Source organism: Falco peregrinus, unplaced genomic scaffold (assembly GCF_023634155.1).
Source record: "Falco peregrinus isolate bFalPer1 unplaced genomic scaffold, bFalPer1.pri scaffold_51, whole genome shotgun sequence".
NCBI classification, from domain to species: domain Eukaryota; kingdom Metazoa; phylum Chordata; class Aves; order Falconiformes; family Falconidae; genus Falco; species Falco peregrinus.
In genome coordinates, this window is record NW_026599615.1 from 730,055 (window position 1) to 757,676 (window position 27,622).

Below are 27,622 nucleotides of genomic sequence, written 5' to 3' on the forward strand. Positions count from 1 at the left end.
GCTTATTTCCTTTCCTCAAGTCCAAGCCCTCCTAAAAACAGCTTTGAAACTTGTCGTCCATTTCTGGTGTAAGTGCAACACAAGGTTTTCTTTAAATCTGACCAGAATACTTTTTTCTCTGTGTGGAAACTATTCTGTTTTGGGGATGAATTCCATTGTTTCTATGGAAAGCTTGAGTTTTCTGAGGTGGTAGTGCCCAAGATATCATTTGAAGCCAGTAAGAGCTGCAGTTATCCGGTATCACTGAAAATCAGGTTTATGTTCCTCTAAAAATATACCCCTTGCCTGCAAGAAAGATGATGATATTTTTGGCTGTTTAGCACACTGCTGATGTATCTTTAAGAGCAGTGATAGAATCAAAATTGCAAGAGAGGCCCTAACAAAGAATGAGCAATTTGTTAATGAAATCGCATGCTGCAAGACTGTAACTCTTAAGCTAACCCACAGAACTTATGCTTGAACTTGACATTCTGAAATTCAAGGTACTGTGAGCAAGGCAATGAGGAACCACAGGCATGAGAAACAAATGTATTGAAATGTGTCGTGGTTTTGCTGTGTTCTTCACATTTTTTGCCTGTCGGCTTTGTTTTAAGCTCTTTCAAGAGGTGGTTGTCTTCTTACCCGTGTGCATAGTACCTCGGGTACTAGAATGTGAGATGTTGAGTGCTGATGGTGAAGTGAATTTTCTTTTATCAGGTATTTTGCTTACTTCATGTCAATATACTTCCTCCTTCTGCCTTCCAAGAGATTTTTTTGGTTATTCCAACCAGTAGTTTAGCTTTATTAGACTAATTATTTAGCCTCATTAAGCTAATTATTAGCTTTATTGAAATTGGCATTGCCCTGAAGAGCACTGAAAATGAGAGGAGCCATAGCAGACCTGAGGCACTGGCAGGCACTGAAACAGGCCAGGTCACACCAGAGCGTTGTGCTTAGAGCTGAGGAAATGGAATTGCTTTCCTGGACAGGCTCTCTGATTCTTGCCTAGGGTAGAAGTTCCAAGGTGTGGGCCTTTCCCACAGCAATGGTTGCCTCGTTGCTTCCTCTTCACCACAAAACAAGACAGAGCCATCCACCTTGGGTCTTTCCTTCATCTGTCAGTTCTATTCAACCTCATTTCTTCCCCCTTTAAGTGCAGACAATGTTAACTGCTATTTGGTGCACTTGTGATCATACAACTGATGTCTAATCAGGGCCGTGCTTGCAATGTTCAGAGCCCTGGGACCAGAAGTAAGAGTCCTGCACAGGTACTGGGGAACCCACTAGATCACTGTGGGTCAGCTGGGTTTTGCAGCTTGACAGGGGCTAAAATGTTTTGTTGTTGTATTTTGTTTGTTGTTGTTTTGGGGGGGGGGGGGTTGTTTGTTTTTGGTCCCTGTGGAGTATCAGCCCAGTCCTAACACTGAAAAAAGGTGAAGAAATTAAACTTCAATATGTCTTTGATCATTCAGACTCTGAAGAAACTCAGAACAAATCATTGCTGCATCTTTCTGTTTTCAGAACAAGGCTTTTGATAGCAGTCAAATTCAACAATTACTGTTCTGGAAATTTAAACAGATCACTAAAATACATTAATATTTTTGCTTCCTCCTCATCAAAGTATTTGATTACCATTTGGTCATTAGAGGACTTCACAGTCAGAAACCTTTTGCCTCTCACTGTTGTATCCTTTGCAAAGAAAAAGTTGAGTTCAAGACCTGCCCCAGAATTCATGCCTACTTTCTAGCTCCTTTTGAGAGGTCGAGGGGTGTTAAGAGTAGCACATAGCCTACAGAGGGCATACACATAAGTGATACCAAATGGAATGTAAACTGTTTCTGAAATGTCTAAGAGCACCTCTGACGTGGAGCACAGTTCTGAGAATTAGGGCATGCTCTTCCTCTACAGTTCTTTGCTGTGGAAGAAATGGACAAGTCAGTGGATTAATTATGTAAAACTTGTATTTAGTTTTGCTTCCCATTAATGATGAGGATAGCATGCATGGGAATTTATTTTTACATTCAGGATTTCTTACAGTGAGCCTATTTTACTAAAGTTAAGATTCAGTCCATTCTCCATCTGACTTTTCAGTTCTTATCAGCAATCCTGACACTTTATTGATGAGATATAAATATGAAATGGAAGACTCTACAAGCTCAAATGCAGCAAAAGAGCTTTTTATAGGGCTATTTTCCCCCTTAAGCTGTTCTGTTCTGCCTACCCTAAAAAACAAGCAAGCAACAGAAGAGAAAAATTAACAGCAAACAAAATGATATAAAGGGAGACATTTTTCACCTGTCCTTTTTAGAGGGGTAATTGAAAGAGACAGAAGTCAACTAAATTTAGTACACTAAACCAATGTACAGTGCCGTGAGTTCCTCAACCTAATGGATCAAATACAGTTCTTCAAATCCTTCCCATTGCAAATGCAAGGAGAGAGAATAAAAAGAGGCTTTGTTTTCAGAGTTGTTATTCAGTTAACTGTAAAATAATTTCCAAAGATAAAAAGATGTCCTTAATGCTTTACACACTGTGGATTCAGGTTGGAATCTTTTTGTTCTGCAAAAAGTTTCCATCACCAGAATCTCTTTTCTTCCTTGTTCAGGCATTTGAAACCCACATTCAGACCTGTCAAGTCTTACACTTGGAGAATGAGACTCATTCAGTTGATTCCTGTCTCACATGTTTCTATAGATAGCCTGGATGCCAGTCAGAGAGCAGACTCGCTTTACAACAAAGTTAATCTAATGGGTTCATGGGGTCAGTAGCACAGTCCTGCTTCCTTCTGCTGCTCCCTAGTTACGTGTTCCTGCCCCCTTTGCTGTGCCAGTGTTGCTCATTCGAGCCTGTGGTGAGCTGGCTAAACCTGCTGAGTGTACATCCCTTTTTTTAAACAGGGGTCGAGGTGGTGGTGGTGTTTGTTTGCAGAAGGAAATTTTAAAGCCCCTTTTTATCTAAGAAATAAATATTTTTCCCTGGCCCATAATACTGTAATGTCATCTGTTACTGGATTGGATGTGAATCATTCAGGTACTGGCCAAAAGTAGTTGTTGGGCAGCTCTGAATATATGTTCTGTTGTAAGAGCCCTACACTCTCTGAGAAATTCCCTTCTGCCTTCAGACAGTAGAGAATTAGCCAAATACCTGATCAAGCTGCATCATTGCCCCTCATCACTGGTATTTTCCTATTGAGAAATACACATCATAAGTTGCATGTGAAAGTCAATTATGGAAAGCAAACTTAGGCAGGCCGAAAGAAGAAATTAAATCCCCTCAATTACCTCCATTTTCTGGCATTGCTTGTAGTACTGGAGCCTCAAGCATCACTAGGTGTTGTCACTCTCAGCATGGCACTCGCACCACACTTTGCTGCTCTTCTGCTAAGCAGGTCACAGGGTTAACTCCAGAATGTCCATTTCAAGCTATTAACTTTGTAATCAGAAGTGTTGGGGAATATGATGAACTGGTTTAGAGTAATTTCCAGGGCTGTCAAGATGCACTTGGCTTGCCCCATGACTCCAAGAGACATGCAGTGGAAGCTGAATGATTTGGAGCGACAAACTGGAACCAGTTTGCTTCTAGGCTACCCTGTATGGGTTCTTGTATTATAATAAATGTATGCTTATACAGTGGGTGGATTTGACTTTTCATGAAATGGATTACCAGTAAGTCTATGAGGTGGTCATGACATTATCTTTTACTGTAACATTGAAAGGAAACAAAATACACATCCTTTCACAGAAAAGCAGTGGTCCCCAGGAAAGTCTTTTTGTGTTGGAAGGATAATGAGATCCTTCAGAATTTTAGGCCTTCACCTCAAATGTGCATGCCTGAAGCTTTGTGTGTTATAATTATGAAGGGAAGGTGTCGCGACGGAGGGAAGACACAGTCACTCAATATGAGTGATCAGCAGGCTTCGTTTATTGTCCCTTACAGTCACCTTTTATGCCTTGTTATAACTAGCTCATACATATTACAAAAGTTAAGCTCATTATTGGTTAGTTGCCTAAATACCAAGCCCGCCCCTTGTTTCTCTTCTGTAGTTATCTGTTCCCACCTGCAACATTCTTTTCCCACCGCAATCTTCCTGATATTGTGTAACAAGAACAGCCAAGGATAGTGTATTTTTGCTTTACTTCATATAAGCTGAGAGCGATGTGCATTTTTGTCCAGCCAGCTGGACTATGTCTATGTGAACTTTTTCAGCTAGCCAGTTATCCACAGGAAGGCATTCTTCCCACGAGTGTACTACCTGTTTGAGAGAAAGAGAAATTACAAAGAATGTGGAGTGTAAAATCAGTCTTGATGTTTTAAATAGTATTGACCAGGGACTCTAAAGATTTCCATGGACTGCTTGATAGAGTAGAAAGAGACAATAGAGAATTTTCTGCATGCTGGCTTTGCAGAAACATGTTCTATATTTGAGTGTTTTATTGAGTGCAGCAACAGAGTATACAAAACATTTGGGATCAATAATGATTTCGTACATCTTTCTTCCAAAGTTCCTAAGCTATTTTTCAAACATTGAGCCTTATGGCCTTAGGAGGAGGAATTCATATCTAGGTACCAGGTACCCTCTTCCTTTTAAAGGCAGGGAAACGGGACCAGCAACACTGTTCATATTGTGCAGCACTACATGCTAAGTGGTAAACTGCATATGAAATCCCCACCCAGCACATGCCACTTCATCTCCTGGTCCTTCATACAAGTCCTGAAAAGCATTTGTTCCTTGTTCACTGACCAGCTAAATTATTTAGGAGCAAAGTTAATGCCCTGTGGAGGCCTTGTGGAGTAAACCAGCCTCAGTCTGTTCAGTCAAAGCTAAGGAGCTATCTGTAGTGGAAGTTATACAGGTTCTTCTCTAAACTCCTTTATCTGCCACAAATGAAGAGCAGAGTGGGTATGTCCTGCATTATTTCTCTTGGTCAGGTGCTCTTAAATGCCAGGGGTTGTATTGAATTCGTCATTTGGCCTCCCCTGGGCTGGGAATTACATTAATCACCTTAAGATAGTAAATGCATGTGCTGCATCAACCAAGCATTCACGTGGCTGACAATTTCCCTTTACAAAAGCCCTTTAACAGTTAAAATATAATTACCTGGGCAGACATGAGATGATTGACTGACTAGGTTGTATCATCACCTTAACTGTAATTCTAGGACTCCGCTAGCGTTATGAAGGGCAGAAATTAGCACATTTCTGCCTCTTTATCTGAGGGAAACTTCCTAATGCTTACAGCAGGGTGCTGGGAGTCAGCATGGTGCTGGTTTCAGTGTCTGCCTCTGTTGCTGAGACTGGATTTGGTTTGGAGCTTTTCTCAACTCTCTTTTAAGAAACAGGGAAAACTCAATAGTCTGTTTCCAATAACTTTGTACTTTATAGTGCAAAAAAAATTTCTGATTCTTTAATTATTTGCAACAATAAGTGCAATCTCTCTCATTACATTCTTGAAACCTTCCTCTTTGTGTGAGTATGGACATTGAGCTGGTATATGTTTTCTTTGCATTTTGAGGATCTAGTCTTTTCAAAATGATAGATATTATTTTATAGGAAGCTGCTAGTACATCATTAATAAAAGATCAGGTATGTTTACCTTTCAAAATATTTGTTTAAAATTTGTCAGTTTTCTAGTAATTCTATGATTGCAATCAGTTCATAAGTTTGTGGGAAGAATTCTAAATATATATTCATAGAGGATGTTTTCTCAAAAAGGGAAATGACAATGCTCAGCATAAGGTTAAAAAGCAATAAAGGTCTTCTGTTGTTTTTACAAGTCTGATTTAAATGAAAGGTGTTTTGTAATGCTAGTAAAAATAGCTGTGCTTCATTTTCTGAAGGTGGTGAGGGGAGACCAAAGTGGTGCCTACACATTCAAAAATTTCAAGGGGGAAATTAGATTGTCAGGAAAGGGTTTGAAATGGATGCTCAGGTATTGTAAGGAGCAAAAATGACAGTGTCCAGCATTCCTAGATTTGGCAGTGTTGAATACAGACTCTTTGAGTAGATATTAATCCTTTGTATTAATTGTAATTAACTCATTACATAAATGTGTTCTGTCTCTATCTCCTCACTGCTTCCTGTAGCAGCATGGAAATAAGTTGACCTTTCGTGTTACCTTAATAGCTGTATATGCAAAATCCCTACTGCTTGCTGGACTGCCTGCTTGAAGCCAGCTATGGCCTACCATCAAAAATTATTTATCAGGTTTCAAGAGCCTTTATAGTGAGGCGGTAAAACCAGTAGAGCCACAATATTACTGTACATGTAGCCCATATAGGGGCTAAGGTACAAGCATGCGAGGTGAAGTTTTTTCAGAAAAAGACTTCTAATGCAACTGCCAGGTACTCACAGAGCGGAGTGTGTCACTGTGTATGATTTTGCCTAAGGACAGAGCAAGGGTGGGAGCAGGAGGACCCACTGACAAGTAGCCCAGGGATGTTTGGGGTGGGATGTGGGACCAAAGCTGAGACTAAACATAAATTCTGCATCCGAGAGTAGATGGGCACTTGCTGATGCTCCATTCTCCCACCCCCCAGTGGAGTCTGCCACGATTCAGGCACAGCAAGGCCAGGGTTAAGTGATGCCAAGGGCCCTCCCACCTGGCAGAGGAAGACTGTGGTAATGGCACATGAGGCTGCTGGAGGCTAGAGGGTGGGCCAGCCCTGTAACTCAGGCTTATCATCACGTGCAAAGCAGCGTGGGCTGTAGAGGGGCCAGTGGTGTGTGAGATCTGGGGTGGCACTGAGGGATGACAGCCTGCGTGTCCATTCAGACAGCTGTGGGGCTCTGCAGGAGTGTGCTGCCTGGAATCGGGTGAATTAAGTGGTTGCGGTGAGGCTGTCAGGAATTTGTTGTTGTAGGAAAACTTTGTTTTTAACACATGGAAGAAATCCTCCTCACTTGGGTTACAGCTTCCACTTAGCTCCACCTGCAAGTCCATTAAGGCACTTGAAACTTCCCAGTATTTTGGTACACAGCTCAGGCCCCATAAACACACACCAGACCTGCATCACAGCTCTGGCTGAGAGACTGCCAAAGTTTTTAAAACTTTATAAAGCTATAAACATATATGAACCATATATGTACACTGGAAACAATCCAGATGCAAAAATCACCTGAGAAGGGGTGGTAAACACAGTGTCAGTTACTTTTTTATTACATAAAAGCTACAGGTTTTCCTCAGAACTGCAGAGCTCTGACCACAGTGAATTTGGCAAGCAGGCTGGCATGGCTTAAGGCAGACCTATTTCTGTGCTGGAGAAGTGATTTCACAGGTATCTGGGGGATTTGAGGGAGAGGTAGAGGAGTATCCCCTGTTAGCTAGAAGTTGCTCCATGTATCTGAGCGCCCCTTGAGATGTACCCAGTTTGAGCCTCCTTCTCCACAAGGAGCATTTACAAAAATGTAGCCGTGGGCCTTTGCCTGCATAAAGAAATTTCTGTCATTGCTGGACTACTCGCTGACCTTGTAGTCTTCTGTGCCACATTGCAGAAAAGCAGTGTGCTTATTTAATAGATCTTCACGTGTATTCAGGACTTAAAGCCAGGTCCCACCAATAAACCACAGGCCTCGACTGACTCCGGTGGGGACCAGTGGTGTAGTGGAAAGACCTTTCAGTAAGCTGAGGAGAGCCCAGAGCGGGGGTCAGGGCCGAGTGGTTGTGCTGACGGGAGTCTACATAAAGCTGTAGAGATGTGCCACGAGTAGGGTCTGCAGAGAACTCCACTTGCAGCCAGTTTGTGGCAACGAAGAAGAGGAATTTTGCTAGCAAGTAGTAAGAAAGGAGCTACAAACTGTTTTCAAAAGAAAAGCAAGCTTTAAGCAAGAGGTCTTAGTCTTCCGCCAGAAGGAAGAGGGCTCGGTACTGGGTTGGCCCGAGGCCTCAGGCCGGGCTGCGCCCCCCTGGCACGGCGCAGTAAGGGGGCACACAGCTGCAGTCAGGAGCTTCTCACAGGCCTGGACTGTCATGGTTTGAAGGTGTGTTTTTGAAAGAATATTTGTGCTCTCAATTAACCTTCTCAGCTTCTTGCTTCTCTGTTGCGTTACCTCTGAAAGGGTTAACAGGGGAAGGAGCTACACAGCTGAGAGACTTCAGAGGGAAGGGGGCCCCAGGGCTGGGAAGGGCTGTGCCCCCCAGGAGGGCCTGGGCAGAGGTGGGGCTCTGCCAGCTGGGTCACTCATCTGGGAGTATGGTTCAGAGGCCCCAGGCCAGAAAGAATAACCGACTGCTCGTCCCGTGCCCCCTCCTTTTGCCTTTTCAGTGGCGCTAGGGACCTGTTGAAGCCCTGGAGACTGAGGGGTGTCAGCGCAGAAGCCCGTGGGCTGAGCAACGCCATAGGCGGGCAGCATCAGAGGCCTTTCAGCCTTACCCCGCACACATCCATGGAAGAGCTCCTTCTCTGAGGCCCTCTGCACCCTCCCTGTGCCATGGGTCCCGCCACCCTGCCATCGGCCCTGGACACCGTGTGGGAGAGCCAGGCTCATGGGGGGACTGCTGTGCCCACAGCCCCTGCCAGCTGCTCACTGGTCCCTTGGCAAGCACTGCTGTTCTGGAGCTAGTTTGGGGGGGTTTGGTTTTTTTTTCTTTTGTCTTCAAATGCCTTCAAAAGATAATTGCAAGGAGTTGGGGCCATTTGCTCAAGTTACTTTTAATCCTCACAGTGGTTATACTGAAGCGAGTACTGCACATCCATTTTACTAAAATAGAGTACAAGAACACACTTGACTTTCTCTCTGCAGACGAAAAAGGACAGATCGTTAAGAAAACAGATTTCCTTTGGAAGAGCTGCAGACTGAGTCTTTTAGACCAGCTGAGATCTTCGGTAAAGGGCTTTTGGATGCTTCCTTTCCCCCAGTGCTGATCCCAGCATCATTGCAGGTTTTATCTCAAAGCAGACGGGCTTACTTCCACAAGAACACCAGTAAAAGTGTGCTAGTGAATAGGAGAGATGTCCGTAAGAGAAAAGGAGGTAGAAACATCCCTTACCATGAACAAACACTTTTCTGAAGATTTCCACTTTGTAATACTGGCAGGTGCCATTCCCTCATGGTTCAGGTGAGTGTTGGGGATTTGGGTGTTTAGGTGCTGGCTGGCTTGCCTCAAGCTGAGTGCCCAAGGTACTGGTAGAGGACAATGTTTTCACATTCAGATCCTCCTTTCCCAGTTCTTGACTGCTCAGAAGCTGCAGCACACACGCAGATGCATACTCACTCACTATTTCCTGAAAAATTGGCTTCTCAGAGCTGCTCTTGAAGGAAGCGTTGTCGTGCAGTCTCTTACAGAGGAACCAATGACAGGGATTTAAATCAAGCCCTTCCTGTCAGAAGAGTACGTAACTCCCTATCCAGAGTGCATTTTGAAGCTGAGATTACATTGCAGCTTTCAAGCTAGATATGTTTTATATAAAATAATTATGCGGTCTTGTGTTTAAGATATTCACTCAAGTTTCAGCCTTTGGTCTAGGAAATGCTTATTTCCCAAAGTGGAACAATGTCCCTAGGAGAGATTCATACCTCAAATAGCCTTATTGCTTCAGGGCTGGGGTGCTGTCCTGGGAGACTGAAAACAGGGCTGTTCCATTCCAAGTGATCTACCCAAGCATTGCAATTTGTGAATAGAAGTCAGAGGTGACAATGGGGCAGGTTGGCATCAGCACTTTTGTAACAATTTAGACTTTCATTTTCTCTGCTCTTTTTTTTTTTTTTTTTTTTTTTTAAGGGGGGGGAGGGAAGTTACCAAAATGATTCATTTCAATCCAAACAAAATGCAGTGATTTTATCTTTGCTACAGAAAACACAAAAATATATTTGGTTCGGATGCATTTGATTTTTGTCTATTTCTTGTTTTGTTTTGGTTCACCTGGTAAATAATATTCTCAAATATGATTAGAGGAGTCTATGCAGAGATTAATTGAGCAGAAACTGGTTCATAATTTCATAAATCTTTGCTCAATTGACTTGGAATTGTCTGTCAAAGCTTTGATTGACACGACAACATTATGATGCATTTTTGTCCGTTGTGACTCATCCAACATCCTTTGCTAGGATGGAAGAGAATTACATTGCTTTTTCATATCTACTGAGGGGTACAAACACGAGGAAGGGATAGGGATAAATTACTAATATGCATGAATCTTTTGCTTTTGTGTCATCCTGCCATCCATCATGTCTTTCCCCAAGTTTCTTAATGTCAGGACTCACTAGGATGAAAGTATTAAGTTAAAGGTAACTGGGGATTGAAGCTTTTGCATCACCTTAACACAAAAGCACCATTGATAAGGTTTTGCTTCACTGTTCTGCAATTCAAGGGGACTTTGAAGTCCACATATGTAAATGGCATAAGTAAACTCTGAATGACCACTAAAAATAAACCTGTTTGCTATTTATTATTTTATAGTACTACTGAATATGCTTGTTACTTCAGAGATGTGAAAAGAGAAGACCTCATCCTTAGTTGTCTCTGCAGAGCATCTGCAGACAAAGAAGTCAGCATGCACTGGTACGATCCCTGTTATAATCATACTACTACTCCACTACATTTTCAGAGTAATGAAAATATATTCTCCTTTTGGAATTACGGGATTCAATCCTTTGCCCTGTGTTAAACAGATAGTAGCTCAGACTAAGTGATTTGAGTAATCCTTCATCCCTTAAAAAATGTTAACCAAATCTACTACTCCGAGTTACAAAAAATGCCATGGCTGTATTAAGGTGTTTCACAAAAGAACTTTTGAACTCTGGATTATAATGAAAAGCTCATTCAGCAAAGAGCAAAATAGTTAATTTTGCAGTGAGAGTGAAACACGTTCTTTGAATTTCCCAAAGAAGGTTTTCCTGTGGTAAACTCAGCCAGGTGAGATCTCAGGAGGAACAGTAACCAGAAAGTGATTCCTGTGATGTTTAGACTTGCAGTTTGCTGTTTTGAAATGTGCCACATAAACTGACTGACAGAAATGTTCATTTTCAATTAGGTGTCACTGATGGAGCATCTGTACTTCTTTGAGAGGGTGCAGTGCACTCCAGTCCTGCATTGTTATGTTCTGCCACCGTTAATTCAGAAGTCAGTGCTGATTTCTGCTTCACATTCTCCTATGGCAGCCTTAAATGTCTTTAATTTGCCATGACACAAGACAGGTATCAGTCTATTTTCTTTCCTTTCTCACTGTATCCCAACTTGAACTGAGCTTTTGGTGGGCTCACCCCATGCTTCCCTTATTATCACATTTAAGGCATCCAGGTGGGGAGACAGAATGGAATAAGACGCCAGCCCTCCATCTGTTAAAAAACAAGAAAAAAAAGAGAAATTAAATAAAAGGTTTTATTGTTCTTTAAGTAAGAACAGATACAGTCCGTATGTCAAGGCCAAACTATATGCTACTAAATCTATCCTTTGAAGTCTTCCATTGGGCTGACCAAGGATAGATGGCAAACTGTTATCATTTGATATGGGATTAGGTCAAGTCAAAGTTCAAGTTTGAAGGTAACAGTGAGAGTCTCAGCTCAGCTGTCAAATGTATTAGTTTATATAATGAATAGCACATAGTCAGCATCTTTGCTACTGTTCTGCTAGTGGGGAGATTCATTTAGCCACAGATCTCCACACTCTTTAGAAGTCTAAAATGGCAACACGTATCTGTTCTAACTTAGTATCTGAATATCAATACAATCTTTATTCTTTTGGAGAAGAAAAGAATTTAGGTCTAGGATGTACTGGCCTAAAATAGAAGACAATTATTTTTTGATGCGTTTTCATCAATTGCCTCTGTGTTTCTGTTTTCTTTGCATATTTGCCAAACGCCTATCACATGAATTTATCAGGACATTTAAGCTTTTGAAGATACTTCAAGGACAAAATGCTTAAAAGTTTTTATGATGGCTGGATGAAAAGTGGGATGATGCAAAAAAGAAGGGTTCCTTTTGTCACTTTTCACTAAGCTTGTAGAATGTAAGTTATACAGAGACATTATAAAATGGCGCATATGCATAGCGTCTTAGCCATAATGGAAAATGTGTGTCAAGGTAACACAGTAGATTTGTAACACATCTGTAGCGAGAATGATGTTGCTGTCTGCTGGGAGAGGGGGGGGAAGAGAGTAAGACATTCTGCCCCTCTACCCCTTGCCCTTAACATATTCTTATCATGTCTGAGACATATATATATATTTTTAACCTAGGAATAAGGAGATTGAGGTCAAATCTCTATTCTGTGTGCTGCTTTTTAAATCCCCAGAGAATCTGTCCTTTTTTGAGTAAAACGGTGAGTCTAGCCTATAGCAGGTCAGGGAAAGGCTGCTGAGTACTTCCTTCCCTTCAGTTTCTCCTGCCCTTTTCGACTGTGGCACTGAAGGCCGCTGCTGCTTGGGAGCCCCCATCTCTAATACAACAGCCCAACATTCTTGTTGAAGCTGAGTAAGCTTGGTTTTGGCTGGCTAACAACTATGAAGTTGTTCTCCTGAAGTAAGAAGTGGAGTCATAGTATACTACCATGTGTGGGCGAGTGTCCCGTAATCCAGGGGAAAAGTATGTCTGAGCTCCAGCAACAGCAAACTAGTTGTCCGATATAACAGTTGAAGGGCAAGTCTCGCGTTTCCCCTGTTCCAGCCCTGCAGTCCTGCTACTTCCTTTGCTATTTGGTGAGCACAAGGACCACTGAGCTGACTGGACTGACCAAATAGTGAGTTTCCCCTCGAAAAAGACCGTTACTGTAGTCATAGAGCAAACACCCTAAAAATCATTCTTCTTGTTTAAGTTTTATAAGAAATATATATATATATAAAAAAAAATAAAGAAATATTTAAAGAACTGTATAGATCTGTGCTAGAAAACCTAGGACATCTACTTACAGGAAGTACAGTAGAACTCTTTCTTAGTGATTCAAAACAATCCATCCAAAACACAAGTTGAGGAAAAACTTGTGTTGTTTTTGACTCAGTTACTGTACTCTGGCAGCAGCACATTGCTGGAGACAGAAGAGAAGAATTAATGTCTTCTGGAAGAATACAGTGCCCAAAAGAAACGCAAACCCAGCATCACTAAATTTGCACCCCAATCTAGAATGTTAACTGTGTCCTCAGCAGCATCAAAACAGGTTTGCAAATGCATGAAATTTATAACTATTACATGTATTGTTGCGATGACATAACAAAAATAAAAGGCATACCCAGTGACTAATGTTCATTCTGATTGAATACTTATTTCCATTGAATTTTAAACTCGCTGGGGTAAAAACTTGGGAAAACAACTTCTTTCTGGAAAGGATCCCTTTAGCAAGTGTTGTGACCACTCCTTCAATGGTTTTCAGTTCATTGGTCCCCCTAAAGAGTTCTCCAGTTAAGCTCATTCTATTATGCACGTGTGAAATAGGGTTTTTTCTAGCCTGAAGTTTTCTTTTAACCTAAACGTAGCTAGCTTAAATTGATATCACCTAGGCTCTTTTACCTTTATGCTACTCTGTTCCAATAGCCATGATGCTTTGTTTGCCTGTCAGATGGGCGAAGTGTGTGGTTGTAGAATGGTAGTGCTTTTTTGTCTGTGGGGCATGAAAACAAGGGCGTATTGCAACCCTGCAGTTACAGGTCTGAACGTTAAAGCTTGATCTGTTCAGGCATTCCTGCTTGGCAGCATTTAATCCTGGCACAGAAAGGCAATTCTGAAGTCCCTGCATAGGTGATAGTTCCGTTGAGTAGCTTAGCAGCAGGCTACTTCTAGATCTAACAAAAAAGAGTGAACAGAATAGTGATTTCAATTTGAAAAAAAAAGGGGCGGACACACACCAGAATACAGTAATATTATCCAGAAATCCTGTGTCTTTGCATCTCACGTACATTCTCATTGTTTCTTCACTCCTTTCCTGTTTGCATAGGTGAAATGGACCAGCACTTCATCTGGCAAGTTGTTTTTCATCCCTTCCTCCTGAAGGGGAGGCAACTCCCTGAAACTCCTGGAGAGCAGACAGAGATAAGGAGCATTAGATGCAGGAGCTGGAGCAGTACCAGAAGACTGAGGCCTATGAAGTCTTTAGCAGGAGAGCACAAGACAGACAAAAAGGCAAATCACACAGACAAGGTATTGAATGGGACAAAAAGATGTGCCTGGAACAACACAAGATTCCCAGCTGGTTGTGCAGACTGACGCTCGTTTACAGCCTTTGATGTAAAGGCTTGTTAAAACGTGGATGCCTATCTCAGGGAGCTCATCTGTGGACATGAAACAGAACATTTTTCTTCCGGCAGACCCAGGTTTCATAAACATGACATATAGCAATATACACTAGAAACAGCAATTGTCATCAGCAGCAACCAAACCATTGTTAATTGTTCTCCATTGTTATGTTATTGCTTGTTAAAGAAAATGTGTTTTGAATTCAGAAATTTAAAGTGCTAAAGCAGCTAAGTGGCAGAACCAGGCCTCGTCCCCAGTATAGCCCTAATCCAAGGCTGGTTTAACACCCAGTCCAGTTAATCAGTGGGAGAACAGAGAAACAACAGATGATCACCTTGTGCACACAGGTGCTCGCAGAAACGCAGGTGTTTCTAGAGAAATCAGTAGATGCGAATAGGAATTGCTTGTTCAAAGACTAAGTGTGCTTGAGGGAGTGTGTGAGTTAAAGCTGGCAGAGATCACGATCCGAGGAGAAGCCTGGAACCGAGGCAGAGACTGGAACCGAATAGATCAGTCAGCTGGGACAGGGTCAGGTGATGGATTTGTAGAACTGACAAGACCAAAGGAAACTTCTAAAAACTTCATATTGACTAATGATTTGATAAGTGTATCTAAGCCGTGCTGTATCCCTTTGCTCTCTGCCACTCGCTGGGGTGGTGGCCCAGCTCTGAGTGGCGATTAAAGCAAACCAATTATAACAAAGTTGTGATTATACCAAACCAATGCTGCTAGCAACTAGGTGAGATCACCTGATGAGACTTGGACATGGGTAATTCCAGACACAGAGCTGAAAGTGCTCTTGCGTTTAAATTTAAAAAATCGCATACTGGTGAGGAAGATAATGAATTCGATAAGAATGGAAAGTACACCCAGCAGTGAAAGGGAGGCACCCCTTGCTGAGGTTTTAGAGAACTGGGAAAAGATACCCCTGGCACAGGCTTTGCTGAAATGAAAATTCATTATTTTGTGCCAGGAGGAATGGCCATTCCTGACTCGTACTAGAGGAGGACCCATGGATGTGTGGCCTCCTAGAGGAACTTCTAAGCCTCATAAACCAAAAAATTTGAGAATAATTTTAGAAGACTTTGGCAGCCAGGATATTGATTATTGGTATATAGGGTATAATTGGGCACACCAAAGATGTAAATCACCTAGAAGAAGGGTCCTAGCTAATGCAACTGCAAATTATTTTTTTTATTTGTTAGTTGTTTAACTTAATTCTCACCCTCACATACCCTTCCCCTGAGTTGTTTGCCTCAGTATCATGTTTGGAGAGATTCTGTGGATTAGTTAATAAATGTTAACTAGTTATTTTGCCCCTTCCAAATCTTTCATCTTTGTGCATTACGTGCCCAAAATGTGGGTGAAAGGACAGGATAGAGACTTTTCTATTCTAATGTACTTTATAGGCTTTCTTTCCAACTAATCACCACCAACAGAGAGAGGAACAAACTCCAAAGCAGGGAACATCTTGAGATTTGCCTGTGGCACACTGTGAGCTCACAGGAATAACTTAATCGCCACTCATCCTCTTGGCTTCACACTACTACTATAGCAGTCTCTGGAGAACACTGTTTTCTTATGGTACATACGCACAGCTGTTCCAGTGCTTCTCTCTCCCCAGATCAGCATGTCCCTGACATCAAGTTAGTTTCAGTTTCCCTTCTGGAATTTGACTACTATTAATTAAACAAGGACCTCACAGATGAAGACAGACTACAAGAAGGAGTGTCAAATGCATCTATCAAAAAAAAAAACCCCAAGCCACTTTCTTGTAGAACTTTAGTCCCGTCATGTTTTAGTCACCAGGAATCAGTGTGGGATGGCACACAACGTATAGTCTAAAGCAGTAAGCATAATGCCTTCAAAGACACCACGTACTCCCAGAGGAGTACAATGTCACTTTCCTGACTCACAAGGGAGAAAATGAATTGTGGCTGCTGAACATCCAGCCTTCAGAAAAAGACGGAATGCAGCACCAGCCTGCGGACGGGGCTGGCTGACTGGAGGGACGCGTGCTGCTCTCTGTACACGAGGCCAGCCAGCTCTCCCCAGCCAGCTGCGTGCAGCTGTGCAACACAGGAGAAAACCAGAAGCACTCCAGAGATGAAAACAGCAAATGGATGAAAATTTGTGATCCTATCCCAAAAAATCTGAGTAGGTAAGGCATACTTCAAGGACAAAACTCCATGCTTTTGCTTCGTTGAGAACTCACTGTTACTTCATCTCCCCTCCTCGGGCTTCTGCTCAGCGTTTCCAGCAGGATCAGAGGGCTCATTCTGCAGCTGCCGAACCTGGGACAGCTCCTCCGCCCAACGTGGGTTATTCACTGACTGTCAAGTTCCACCACCGAACGAGCTCGTCTGACAAAGCCCGAACAGCAAAACCCTTGAACCGTCGATGCCCTGCCTGGCAGCCACCCTGACAGCGGCAGCTGCATTTTACCCGAAAGAAGCCTCCTGCAGCATGTGCGCTCCCGTGAGGGGCCCGTTCTCTCTAATCCCCCGCGGAGCAGTCTCCCCCCGTGCCCGGCCGACCCCCCCCTGCCGCGGGGGCTCCGCAGGCGCCGCTCCCTGCCCGCACCGGGGCTACCGGCACCCGCGCCAAGGCAGCGCCCGGCGCACCGGGCCCGGCTGAGCCGTCACGGCAGGGCCGGGGGCGGGGGGCGCTGCGGGCCCGGCTGCGGGGGAGGGGCTGGGGCGGGGGGCGGCTGCGCGGGGCGAGCGGGGCCGCGGCAGGCTCGGGGGGGCTCTGGGGAGGCGCCAGCCGCCGCCCCCCCGGCTCTCGGGACCCCCGGGCCGCCCCCCGGGGGCGCGGCGGAAGGAGCCCCCCCTCGGGCCCGCTCGCCCCCCGCGCCGCGCCGGCAGCCCGGGCCCCGCCGCTCCGGCCCGCAGCGCCGCCAGCCCCCGGCACGGCCCGGGCAGCGCGGCCGCAGCCGAGTGCCGGCAGCCGGCACCGCCCGGCGCTCCCGGCACAGCGCGGCCGCCCCCCGGCAGCGCAGCCCCGCGCCCCCCCGCGCGGCTCCGGCCCCCCCGGCCCCTCTCCCCGGCCCGGGCCCCGCCGCCCCCCCGGCGCTCTCCCCCGCGCCCGCCGCTCGGCGCCCCGGCCCCCGCTCACCTGCCCCGGCGCGGCCGCTCCGCTCCCCGCCCCGGCCCCGCCGCCGGCAGCCGCCCCGCTACAGGGAGGGGCCGCCGCCGCCGGCCCCGCTGCCCGCCCCGGGGTCCCCCCGCCCCGGCCCTCAGCCGGAGCCCCGCGGGGAAAGGGGCCCTGGCCCGACCCCTCCCCCGGGCTCCCTCGCAGCCCCTCGCCCGGCGCCGAGGGGGCGCGGACGCAGCCGGGGGGGGCGGCGGGGGGTTACTCGGCGCACGGGGAGCGAGCCCCGGGAGCGAGCCCGCTGCGGGGCTGGGGGCCCCCGCGCCCCCCCTGCCCCGGGACGCCTCGGCCGGCGTTCCCCGAGCCGCGCTCGCCGTTCCGGGGGGCTCTGCGACGCTCCCCTCCGTGCCCGCGCCGGGACGGGCTCCCCAGGGCACGGACGCCCCCGGCCCCAGACCCGCCCCCCCCCGGCATGCGGGCACATGAAGGGGACCCCAGCGGGGCGCGGAGGGGCTGGGGCGGGGGCGGGGCAGGGGGCAGCTCAGCTGAAGGGGGAACCGGGAGCCAGGTGAACTCCTGAAATCCCCGTGGGGCCGCGGGACAAGGTGGCACCGTCATCGCAATCCAGGCTCACCGACCCCAAAAGGGGGGTCCTAATACCTGCTGGTCATGCAGGAGGTATTGAGGATGCCTTTTCAGGGTGGCCCGAAGCACGCCCTTGCCGAACCAACAAAGCTAAAGAAGTAACCAAAGTACTATTACAAGAAAGAGTACAGAGATTTGGGGTTCCAGCAGTAATCTCATCAGACTGGGGGCCACACTTCATTGAAAAAGTCATTCTGCAAGTTATTAAATTTTTAGGAATAGACTGGCAGTTACACACCCCATATAATCCACAAGCAAGTGGTCAAGTGGAAAATGAACCACCTAATTAAGCCGCAAATTGTAAAACCTGGACAGGAGGCTGGTTTATCTTGGCCTCAGTCATTGCCTCTGACGCGCCTGAGAATTAGAACCAAGCCCAGAGCTAAAGAAGGGCTAAGTCCTTTTGAGATATTGTATAGGAGACCTTATATTATACAAACAGGAGCAGAGCGTCAGCCCGAGTTGAGAATGAAGTACTTACTGATTATGGAAGAAGCATGCAGAAACAGCTTCGAGACGTAGTTTTAGGAACTGGAGCTCGAGGTCTTGATGGACCTGTGCATAACATGGAGCCAGGAGATTATGTATGTGTCAGACCTCTTTCAGGTTCACCTCTGGAACAGAAGTGGGAAGGTCCTTTCCAAATACTGCTTACATCCCATACCGCAGTCAGAGTTAAGGAACAAGCATCCTGGATCCGCCACACCAGAGCGAAGGCAGCCCCTAAGTCGCGATGGGAATCAACACCTACCAGACCTCTGCGGCTTCGGATCCAACGGAAAGACCGTTGATCGTTTGTATGTTAACAATGTTCTGTACAGTAGGAACTCATTCTTGGCACCAGAATCTGTTTGTACAGTTAACCCATAATGTAACGAATGCTTTGAATCTGGCAGATTGCTGGGTATGTTCAGCGTTTTCCAGAGGTAGTACAGAACTTCCATTATACGGTGTAATGGTATCACAGGCAAATTGGAGCTGGCCATTTAATCATAAAGGATTTGGTTGTTACAAATCTCCAAATAGTACAGCGGGACCCTGATATGAAGTACAGAAATCAGGAAATTCTACGATAATTAGAGGGAATGATGGGAATGAATGCTCCACTGACAGGATGGCTCAGTTTAAACTATACTGCTCTGAACTGGAGTGTATGTGGCCCGCCAATTCTAACACCAACTAATACAAAAGGAAAATATAGTATTACCCCGAAATGTGGGAAAGTGCATCTAGATATGCTCGCTAATCAGACCTATAGTTGCTTACATCAAGTATTATGGTGGTTATGTGGAGATGGCAGGGCCAGGAAAAACATACCTAAGTGACGGCAAGGTGAATCTGGGGTAGGATACCCAGTTCCCCAAGGCAGGATATTTAATCATTCGCATCCTCCACTGGGTGTTTTGAGATCCCCATGGAAACTGGTTAAATGAGGAACTAATAACCCCCTGATGACCCAAAAGCCCCTCAGTATTCCATAGTTTTGCAAGATGGCATCTTCTTTCATTAGGGGTGAGTTAGAAAAAGCAATAATAAATATTTCTGCCACAATAGAACAAATGGAAAAACTCACCATAGGCGCTGTACAGGGAGTCCTACAAAATTTCTTCATTAAGAAATGTAGTACTTCAAAACTGAATGGGTCTGAAGAGACTTTTAGCAAAAGAAAGAGGATTGTGTATGGTTATTAATCAAACTTGCTGTGTCTATGTTAACCAAGAAAAACGTATTGAAAAGGATTTGCAACAAATTTGGATAACCCCCAAAATACTACATCAAGTATCCCTAGATGACACTTCCTTTGGATTTTCTGACCTCTGGGAAAAGTTTACTTCTTGCCTACCTCATTTTATGTGGCTGAAGCAGCCCTTTGTTGTAGTTATCATAATTATTTTATTAGAATTATTGATTTGTATTACGTTACGATGCTTTCTGTGCATGTGAAAAAAAAATGATAGCAGTTATGAAGAATGGAAGAAACAAGGGCTAAGACAAAGCCTAGAAGATGGGAAATATTTTACCAGAATCCATACTAAGAATGGTATTGTTTAAGCAAAAGAATTTGCTAAGGGAAAAGAAAAGGGGGGGACTTGATGCGAGTCAGCGCGGTGCCCCCCGAAAGCCGGGCCGCAGGCAGGAGCCACCCCGGGGCCAGCAGCCATCGGCAGGCGGGCAGGAGCCTCCCTGTCTGCAGAGAAGGGCTGGGGCTCGGCCCGCTCAGCGCCTCGGGGGGCAGCCAGGGCAGGGGGAGCTGAGCCCACCGGCGTGGGAATACGGAGCCTGCTGGCAAGGGCCTGCGAGCTGCTGAAAGAAAACAGGCTGCTGAAGGGGTAAGACTCAAGGACACCAGGGTAAAATCACTGTGGTAGGGGGAGATCCCGACCTCCTACTCAAATGGGCCCCCCGAAGAGGGTGAATCCCCCCACCCGGGGAGCACAGGGAGTAAATTTTAAATGAACTCTACCTTTAAATTGAAGCGAGAATGCAACTAACCAATAATTAGCTCGTAGGTGTAGACTTCGGGCAGAACTAACCAACTTCACTGTGTAAACATGTATTGTGAGTAAAACTACGTGTGCAAGTCAGGAGGAGCGACCCCCCTTTGCAGCCGGCACCGCAATAAACACACCTGCTTTATAACTTACCCTGAGTTACAGAGTTTAATTCCGCACGTCAGACAGAATAAGCAGCGTTTTTACTAAGCAATTAGTTCTTCACTTACCATTTCCCCAGCCACTCTCTCACCTGAATACGCTCAAACATCGACCTGCAGTAAAACTCTTCTGCAGAGCCTCTGTGCCTGCTCTGCAGCCTCAGGATTTCAGGCAGGGAGAGCAGTTTGCTGCTGCTCCTCTCCTGCCCCTCCAGATGCCTTTGCTCCTGCTGCTCACTGCCTGCTTCCCGGGGGGGGGATGGGGGCGGGGGGGTGATGGCTCACTCCCACCCATTGCCCTGCAGGACAGAGAAATCCACCGCATTACAGCCCGGCAAGTCTCTGCCTCCTCTGTACATTGCTTTCCTGATCCTGCTTCCCACCTCAGCCGTAGGGCCACGAGGCACCAGCCTGGAGCAGGGGTACCCAGCCAGGCCTGGGGGAAGGGGTGCATCTCAGAGGCAGAGGGGCTCTAATTGCCCCGTTTGCAGTGAGGAAGTAGCTTGTGCAAGTGAGTCCACATCACAGAGCAAAATCCTGCCACAGGACCTGGGCTACCCAGGAGCACACAGCTAAAATGTACGGAGAGTGGGATACTGCACTGCCTGGTCCTGCTCCCACATCACACAGTGCCTGCCTCAGGAGCCCTCAGTGGGGAATTCCCCTGTTTTCTCGCAATACCCAGTATCCCCATCATCACCTCCACTCCAGCCAGTTCACACCCCCATGCCCCTTCGATGGGTGTGCAATTGCATCCGCAGCCCAGCAGCAGCACAGTGAAGTGGTGCAGTACCCAGGTGGGTGGATGCCCCCTCCGTGGGGCAGATCCGTCACACAGCTACAGCACAGCACTCCCACTGTGCCCGGTGAACAGGCATGTCAGTACTCATTTCTGAATTTGCTGACCTTTTTAATGCATTCTGTAGCCCAAGGCCTTATTTATCACCCATGCTATCCTCTGCACTGACAGCAGTGTGGATCTTCCTCGCAGGCTGTTGTTTTCTCATCTCACCCCTGACATCAGAGTGCATCAGAAGTAACAATTTTTTTCCTCTGTGGCCTCTTAATGTGAGGGCAGTTCCCTGGCATCCCTGTCTAACAGCTAGGCACTGAGGCACGGGGAAATTACAAACATTCCTTAGATCCTGGGCCAGGTGAGCCGTGGGTTTTGCTGGCAGACCCGAAGTGTGCAGTGCAGTGAGTATCTGGCTCTGCAGCCACAGCAGCGGAGCGCTGAGCACCAAGAGGTGCTGTGCCAGTGGAAAATGAGGGACGCACCCTGGCACGGCGGTGGAGAGACTGGATGAAATGATCTTCCTATAGGCCCTGTGTAGCCTCCGCCAGTAACATTCAGTTACCCAGAGTGATTTAAAGAGTCAAGTCACCAATATTCGAGTGAGCGGAGGAGGTTATCTTTATTCGCCAGCGCTGGGTGCATGGGGGATCGCTCCACCAAAGTCATGCACACCGAGGGGATTTTTCAGTCCCCTCTTTATACAAGCAACTCAGACCTATTCATTAACTTTCCAGGAAATCGTTTACATATTCATTACAATGCCAGGAACTCATTTACATATCTCACTAAACTAGTGACCATGATTTAAGTCCTTGTCTTTGCCACCTTTCATAAACAACAGGAACTTAGGACCAGACAGCCTTTTTAAAGATGACAAATCCAAGGACTTCGCAATTAGTACATCCATCATGTTAGCAATAAGGGTCCTTGCACGTTTCCCAGCTTTTAGATAAACATAAGTACATTATCCTATAGATAAGTGGTGCATCATTCATCATTCAGCACTTCGTTGTCAATGCAGTTTCATCTGCGCATCCCATAACAAGTCTGTGTCGTGGTAAAACACACAGATTTACATTGGTTGTAGAACTACTACACAGTGCGTTTTATTTCAGTTTTTATGCCAATATCCCCCACAGCCCTGCTGACCAAGGGATATTGTTTTACCTGAACTAGGCAGGCCTCCTGCTTATCATTTTTACTGTAACAGGTAAAGCATTTTTTGCCTTACCTGGAATTTACTCCCGGATATACCTGGTTAAAGATTTCTTTTGCTTTAGGGAGATCCTCTTTTCCACTTTTCTGTTGAATTAAAGATAAGCTCAAGATTTCAATTAATTGATTATTTTTAAATTTTTGTTTCATTTCTCCTTCTTTAAACATCTAGATGTTCTAATAAATCTCATCCCAACAAAGATTTTGGTGAATTTGGCATTCTTATTTGTTTTCTTAGTTTGTACTTTAAAGGTTTCAGGATGTTTTCCTGGTGGCCAGCAGCTCCCACAACTGTAACAAATTCTGTTCACTGAAGTTTAACGCCAAGTAAGTTGGTTTTGTATTCACTAAAAATTCCACCTCATTTTTCCTAGTCCCTAGTTCACCAGAACCCCTTGCTGGTTCTTTAGCTTAGGGCAATCTCGCTTCCAGTGTCCACTTTCCCTACAACATGCACAGTGATCCGATCCCATAGGAGAGGGATTCACTTTTCACTTCTGCCTGACATTCCTCCTGTCTCTGCCTCGTCTCCTCTACCAGTTCAGCACGACCCAGCTCTTCTCTTACCTTCTGTACACGTTCCCTGTTCCTTCTATCAACTTTTCTACATCACAATTACCTAATAACAATCAACTCGAACCTTTACCTAGTCCTCTTAGATCATCCTGATAAGTCTTTCACAACCAACTTTCAAACATCTAAATTTCCCCATCAAAGACTCACCTTTACTCTCCTCAGACCCACCGCCTGCCCTAGAGGGGCCGTTACCGGTCCCGTTGTACTGCAAATGCTGCAGCAATCGGGGTGACATTGTCAGGTCCTTCTGCTCAATCGTCAGCAACAGCAACCCCCTCCTCCCCACCAGCAGAAGGGTTCGGGGCAGGAGATGCTCTTCCTGCTCTGCAGGTTACACAAGCCTGCCTCTGCAGCAGCACTTCTGTTTTAACTCTTTCTGACCCTGCATGCAAATCTGCTCCTTGTTGCTTTAAGTCTGCGTTCTTACATACCATGCCTTCGCAGGCAAACAGCAAACACCCTGCCATGCGTCCCAGCATGATTCAGTCACACCTTCGAGGGGGTACGCGGGTTTGTACAAACTCACCCCGATACTTTAACACTTTCACAGGGTCTTTGACTCTCCACACCCCGCTTTAGGTCTTACATACGTTAGTGCAAGTTTTTACCTTACAACGTGCTTCATTCTGGTTGCTCCACAGAAGGAACCACAACCCGAGCTCTTCTCTCTCTTTCCCCCCCCCCCTCCCCCCAAAAAATTTCAACAAGAACATCTTTCTAGTTTAGGTCTCAGTTTTTCCCTTATCCTTTTCTAGAGCCACAATCAAAGATCAGGTGGTGTTAATTCCACTTTTGTTCTCTATGAAGAAACAGCATAAGGTGTAAAATTGTGTTGTAATATAAGACTTCCTTCGAGTGGCCATCTTTCACCATCACCTAATGTATACAAAGGCCACCAATTCTGACAATACTTTAAATATGTCTTTTTGTTCAAATTTCCACTGGGAATTCTGCCAAATTCTTTCTAATGCTTCAAAATACATCCCAGGGGTGTTTTGTTATTTATTTATTGGCTTGGTCTGCCCCCCATCGTCCTAATAAGTCTGGCATTTGTCTACAATGTGTTAGTTATTACTGGAGGTACCATACTTATCTCAGAACACACACCACAGTTCCAGACCTCTATTTAGCCTTATTTCTTGGTCTCATTATTTTTCTTATTACTATTATTATTGGGGTTTTTTTGCGAGGAGATAATACATCTTAGACACCTGCAACCTTTTGCTCTAGTATACAGACAGCACCTACGACACTAAGGGCAGAGGCTAGTTCGTGCTTTTTCCAATGATGTTAGTTCTAATGTTTTGTCCACAGTCTCCCGCTCTAATTTCTCATTATGCATTCCAACACTTCATAAATTGATTTTTCAATCGCTCCGTCTGTCACTGGCCGGCCCCTCGCGGGGAACACGGACACACAGATCGGGGCTCCCCACTCGCTTCGCAGTGACACCGCGTCTCTCACACACATCACACTCTCCGGGCAGCCCTCAGTCACACAGGCAGTATGTTACACGGTACCCTGCACTTCCATACAACTCTAGGAACGCTGACAGTTCACGTTATCACACAAAGTACGCATTTCAATGAACAATTGCCAAAAAACAGATTCTCATTTTTTTCTGGCCTTAAGCAGAGTGTTAAGTTTTCAGTTATTTGCCTAGAATTACCAGAATATTTTTTTTTCAACATACATTTCATAACTCCAATTTTGAACATGTAACAAGACAATATATAGAACAAACAAGACACAGAGCGCTATTTCAGTTGTTATATTCTAGGAATTCCTCAAATCTTAAGACAACCTAAAGGTAGTTTTTAGCTTCCCAAATCTTAAGATAATCAAATAGGGCTATTACCCTTTTCAGAAGGCGTCCCTTCTTCTCAACCCTGCAAGACGGCGCCCTGTCTTTTGTCTTATGGGGTAAAAACAAATCTTAAGACAATCAAATATTCAAAACAAAGAATAAATATAAATACCTTTTATGTTGTGCAGAAGTCCTTGTCCACCTGTGTGAGAAGCCGAGAGGCAGGGGAGTCTTGCCGACAGAAGATGCAGTCGGGGGCCCTGAGGGTCCCCAGGCCCCTGGATTCCAGCACTGGTGGAGAGTTCTCCTGGCTGGCTCGCCAAATCAATGCCAAAACAGCACAGAGTAACTGCTCAGAGACAAATTTTGTCTTTAAGCAGCAACTCCCACCATATACTCACTAATTCTTTACACTATATGCGCTTTAAAACATATAGAGGTTTACACTCACCCCTCAGATGTTCAAGACAATAACCACATGTCAACATTCATAATATACCTAATACAGAAATGTTCTCACATTTCCAGCATAAAATGAGTATAACAATTATTATTAGTAAGCCTATAATTATTAATCCTATATACACAGATTGACTTCAAATCATCAAACGTGTCAGTCTTCCAACCAAAACAGAATCAGAGTTCCGATATTACCTCAATATCAGAACAAATACCAGAACAGAATCAGAGTTCCGATATTACCTTAATACCGGAACGAATACCAGAACAGAATCAGGTGTATACCTGCGGTGCTAGCTAACCGGCACACGCCATCCTGCATAAGAATACAATGATCTTACACCTTACGGACAGCTTTACAGATGGAGTGGTCCCAGAACAGAAATATCTGAAACAGTACTGTTCAAAATATAATATTAATATAATATTTACAATTAATATAATATTTGAATAAAGATAGTACCTTTGCTCCGCAAGATGGAGTCCTTGTCTGCTCCTGCGGTGATCCAGATGAGACAAGGAGCCCCTCCGGGAAAATCCCCGGGGGTACCCTAGGGAGTCCCCGCTCGCTCTCAATGGGTCCCGCAGCCGAGCAGAGGAGGTCCCGTCTGGGTCGCCAAATTGATTTAAAGAGTCAGTCACCAAGATTCGAGTGAGCGGAGGAGGTTATCTTTATTCGCCAGCGCTGGGTGCATGGGGGATCGCTCCACCAAAGTCATGCACACCGAGGGGATTTTTCAGTCCCCTCTTTATACAAGCAACTCGGACCTATTCATTAACTTTCCAGGAAATCGTTTACATATTCATTACAATGCCAGGAACTCATTTACATATCTCACTAAACTAGTGACCATGATTTAAGTCCTTGTCTTTGCCACCTTTCATAAACAACAGGAACTTAGGACCAGATAGCCTTTTTAAAGATGACAAATCCAAGGACTTCGCAATTAGTACATCCGTCATGTTAGCAATAAGGGTCCTTGCACGTTTCCCAGCTTTTAGATAAACATAAGTACATTATCCTATAGATAAGTGGTGCATCATTCATCATTCAAGAGCATGAGGAGGGGAAAGATATTCAGCTGCTTTAAGGTTTCTATTCTACAGCACCTTATCTTCTCACTGCCTGTCATCTAGCACCCACAGCAAATAAGCAGGGCACCCGCAGAAGGCACCTTCCTTCAGTTTACAAACCCTGACCCATTCCTTGGGCAGATCGAGCATGAATGAGTGTCCCTGAGTCCCAGAGCAGCTGCATTGTAGAGCCTTCACTGCAATGCTTGCAAGGAAAGGAGCACCTCTCAATTCTTACTGCACTGTTTTACCATAACTAGTTGTCCCCAGCACCAAATCTTGTGCGTTTCTACTTGAAAAGCAGTTTAGAAAGCCCTAAATGATGACAAAGTTTCTTTCTAATTTTTTGCTCCCAAGTAAACAAAGTGTTTTGTTTGTCTTGCAATAAAATGTTTTTGATTCATATCCCAAAACTGTCAGGGCTTGGTGAATACAAAATGGATTTCTTCCAGGATACGGAATGAAAAGATTGAGTTGTTCTCACTGCTCTGGTCTCCAGGAGGAGCAAAGAAAAGACCGAACTTGCTCCATACAGGAAATCTAGCCCAGCTGTAATAATGATGAGGGAGAAGTGAAGCGGCACTTTCCTAACAGCTATTCTTGGGCTAAATTCTAATATATTTTGCAAATACTGGGAAAGTAGTACCCCTGAAAGCCAGAAGGTCAGTCTTTCTGATGAGTGCTGGCTTCTTACCACTGTGCCACCACCAGGCACAAACAATACATATATTTCTCCTAAACTAACTCTCAGAGGCAGCTGTGGAAATAAACCATTGTCAGCCCAGCCTGAGATGAGCACTTGAAATGTTATCCCAAATTACTGTTTCGGAGGCAATGGTGGGAAGCGCCAAGTGACTTGGAACTAGTGCAACCAGTTCTGCCTCTTACACAAGAGGTCATTAGCATTTGAACAAGGTAGTGACATGACACTTCACAGGCAGAAACCTTGCTTTGAAGAATACACAAAAGCACACACATATCTCAGTTATTTGAATGGGGGAAAAGGTTTCTCTTGTCCATCCCAGATTTTCCAGGACACCGCTATGTGTGTTTACTTGTCTGGAAGATGTGCCTTGTATACCCACCCAAAAGTAACTCACACTCCGGTGTGGAGACAAACACACACACGGGTTACTGGTGACAGGTCTTTCCCAGTGTTGGTAGA

The 27,622-nt window shown here is 45.3% G+C and overlaps 1 protein-coding gene across 1 annotated transcript in view; it reads left to right on the forward strand.

Moving 5' to 3' along the window:
* The first annotated feature begins 18,610 nt into the window (after nt 1–18,610).
* LOC129783560 (uncharacterized) overlaps nt 18,611–27,622 on the forward strand; it is a 29,914-nt gene continuing 20,902 nt past the window's right edge. Inside the window, exon 1 of the mRNA XM_055793515.1 lies at nt 18,611–18,674. Within this exon, the coding sequence (XP_055649490.1) occupies nt 18,611–18,674 (64 nt within the window). The remainder of the gene's footprint in view (nt 18,675–27,622) is intronic.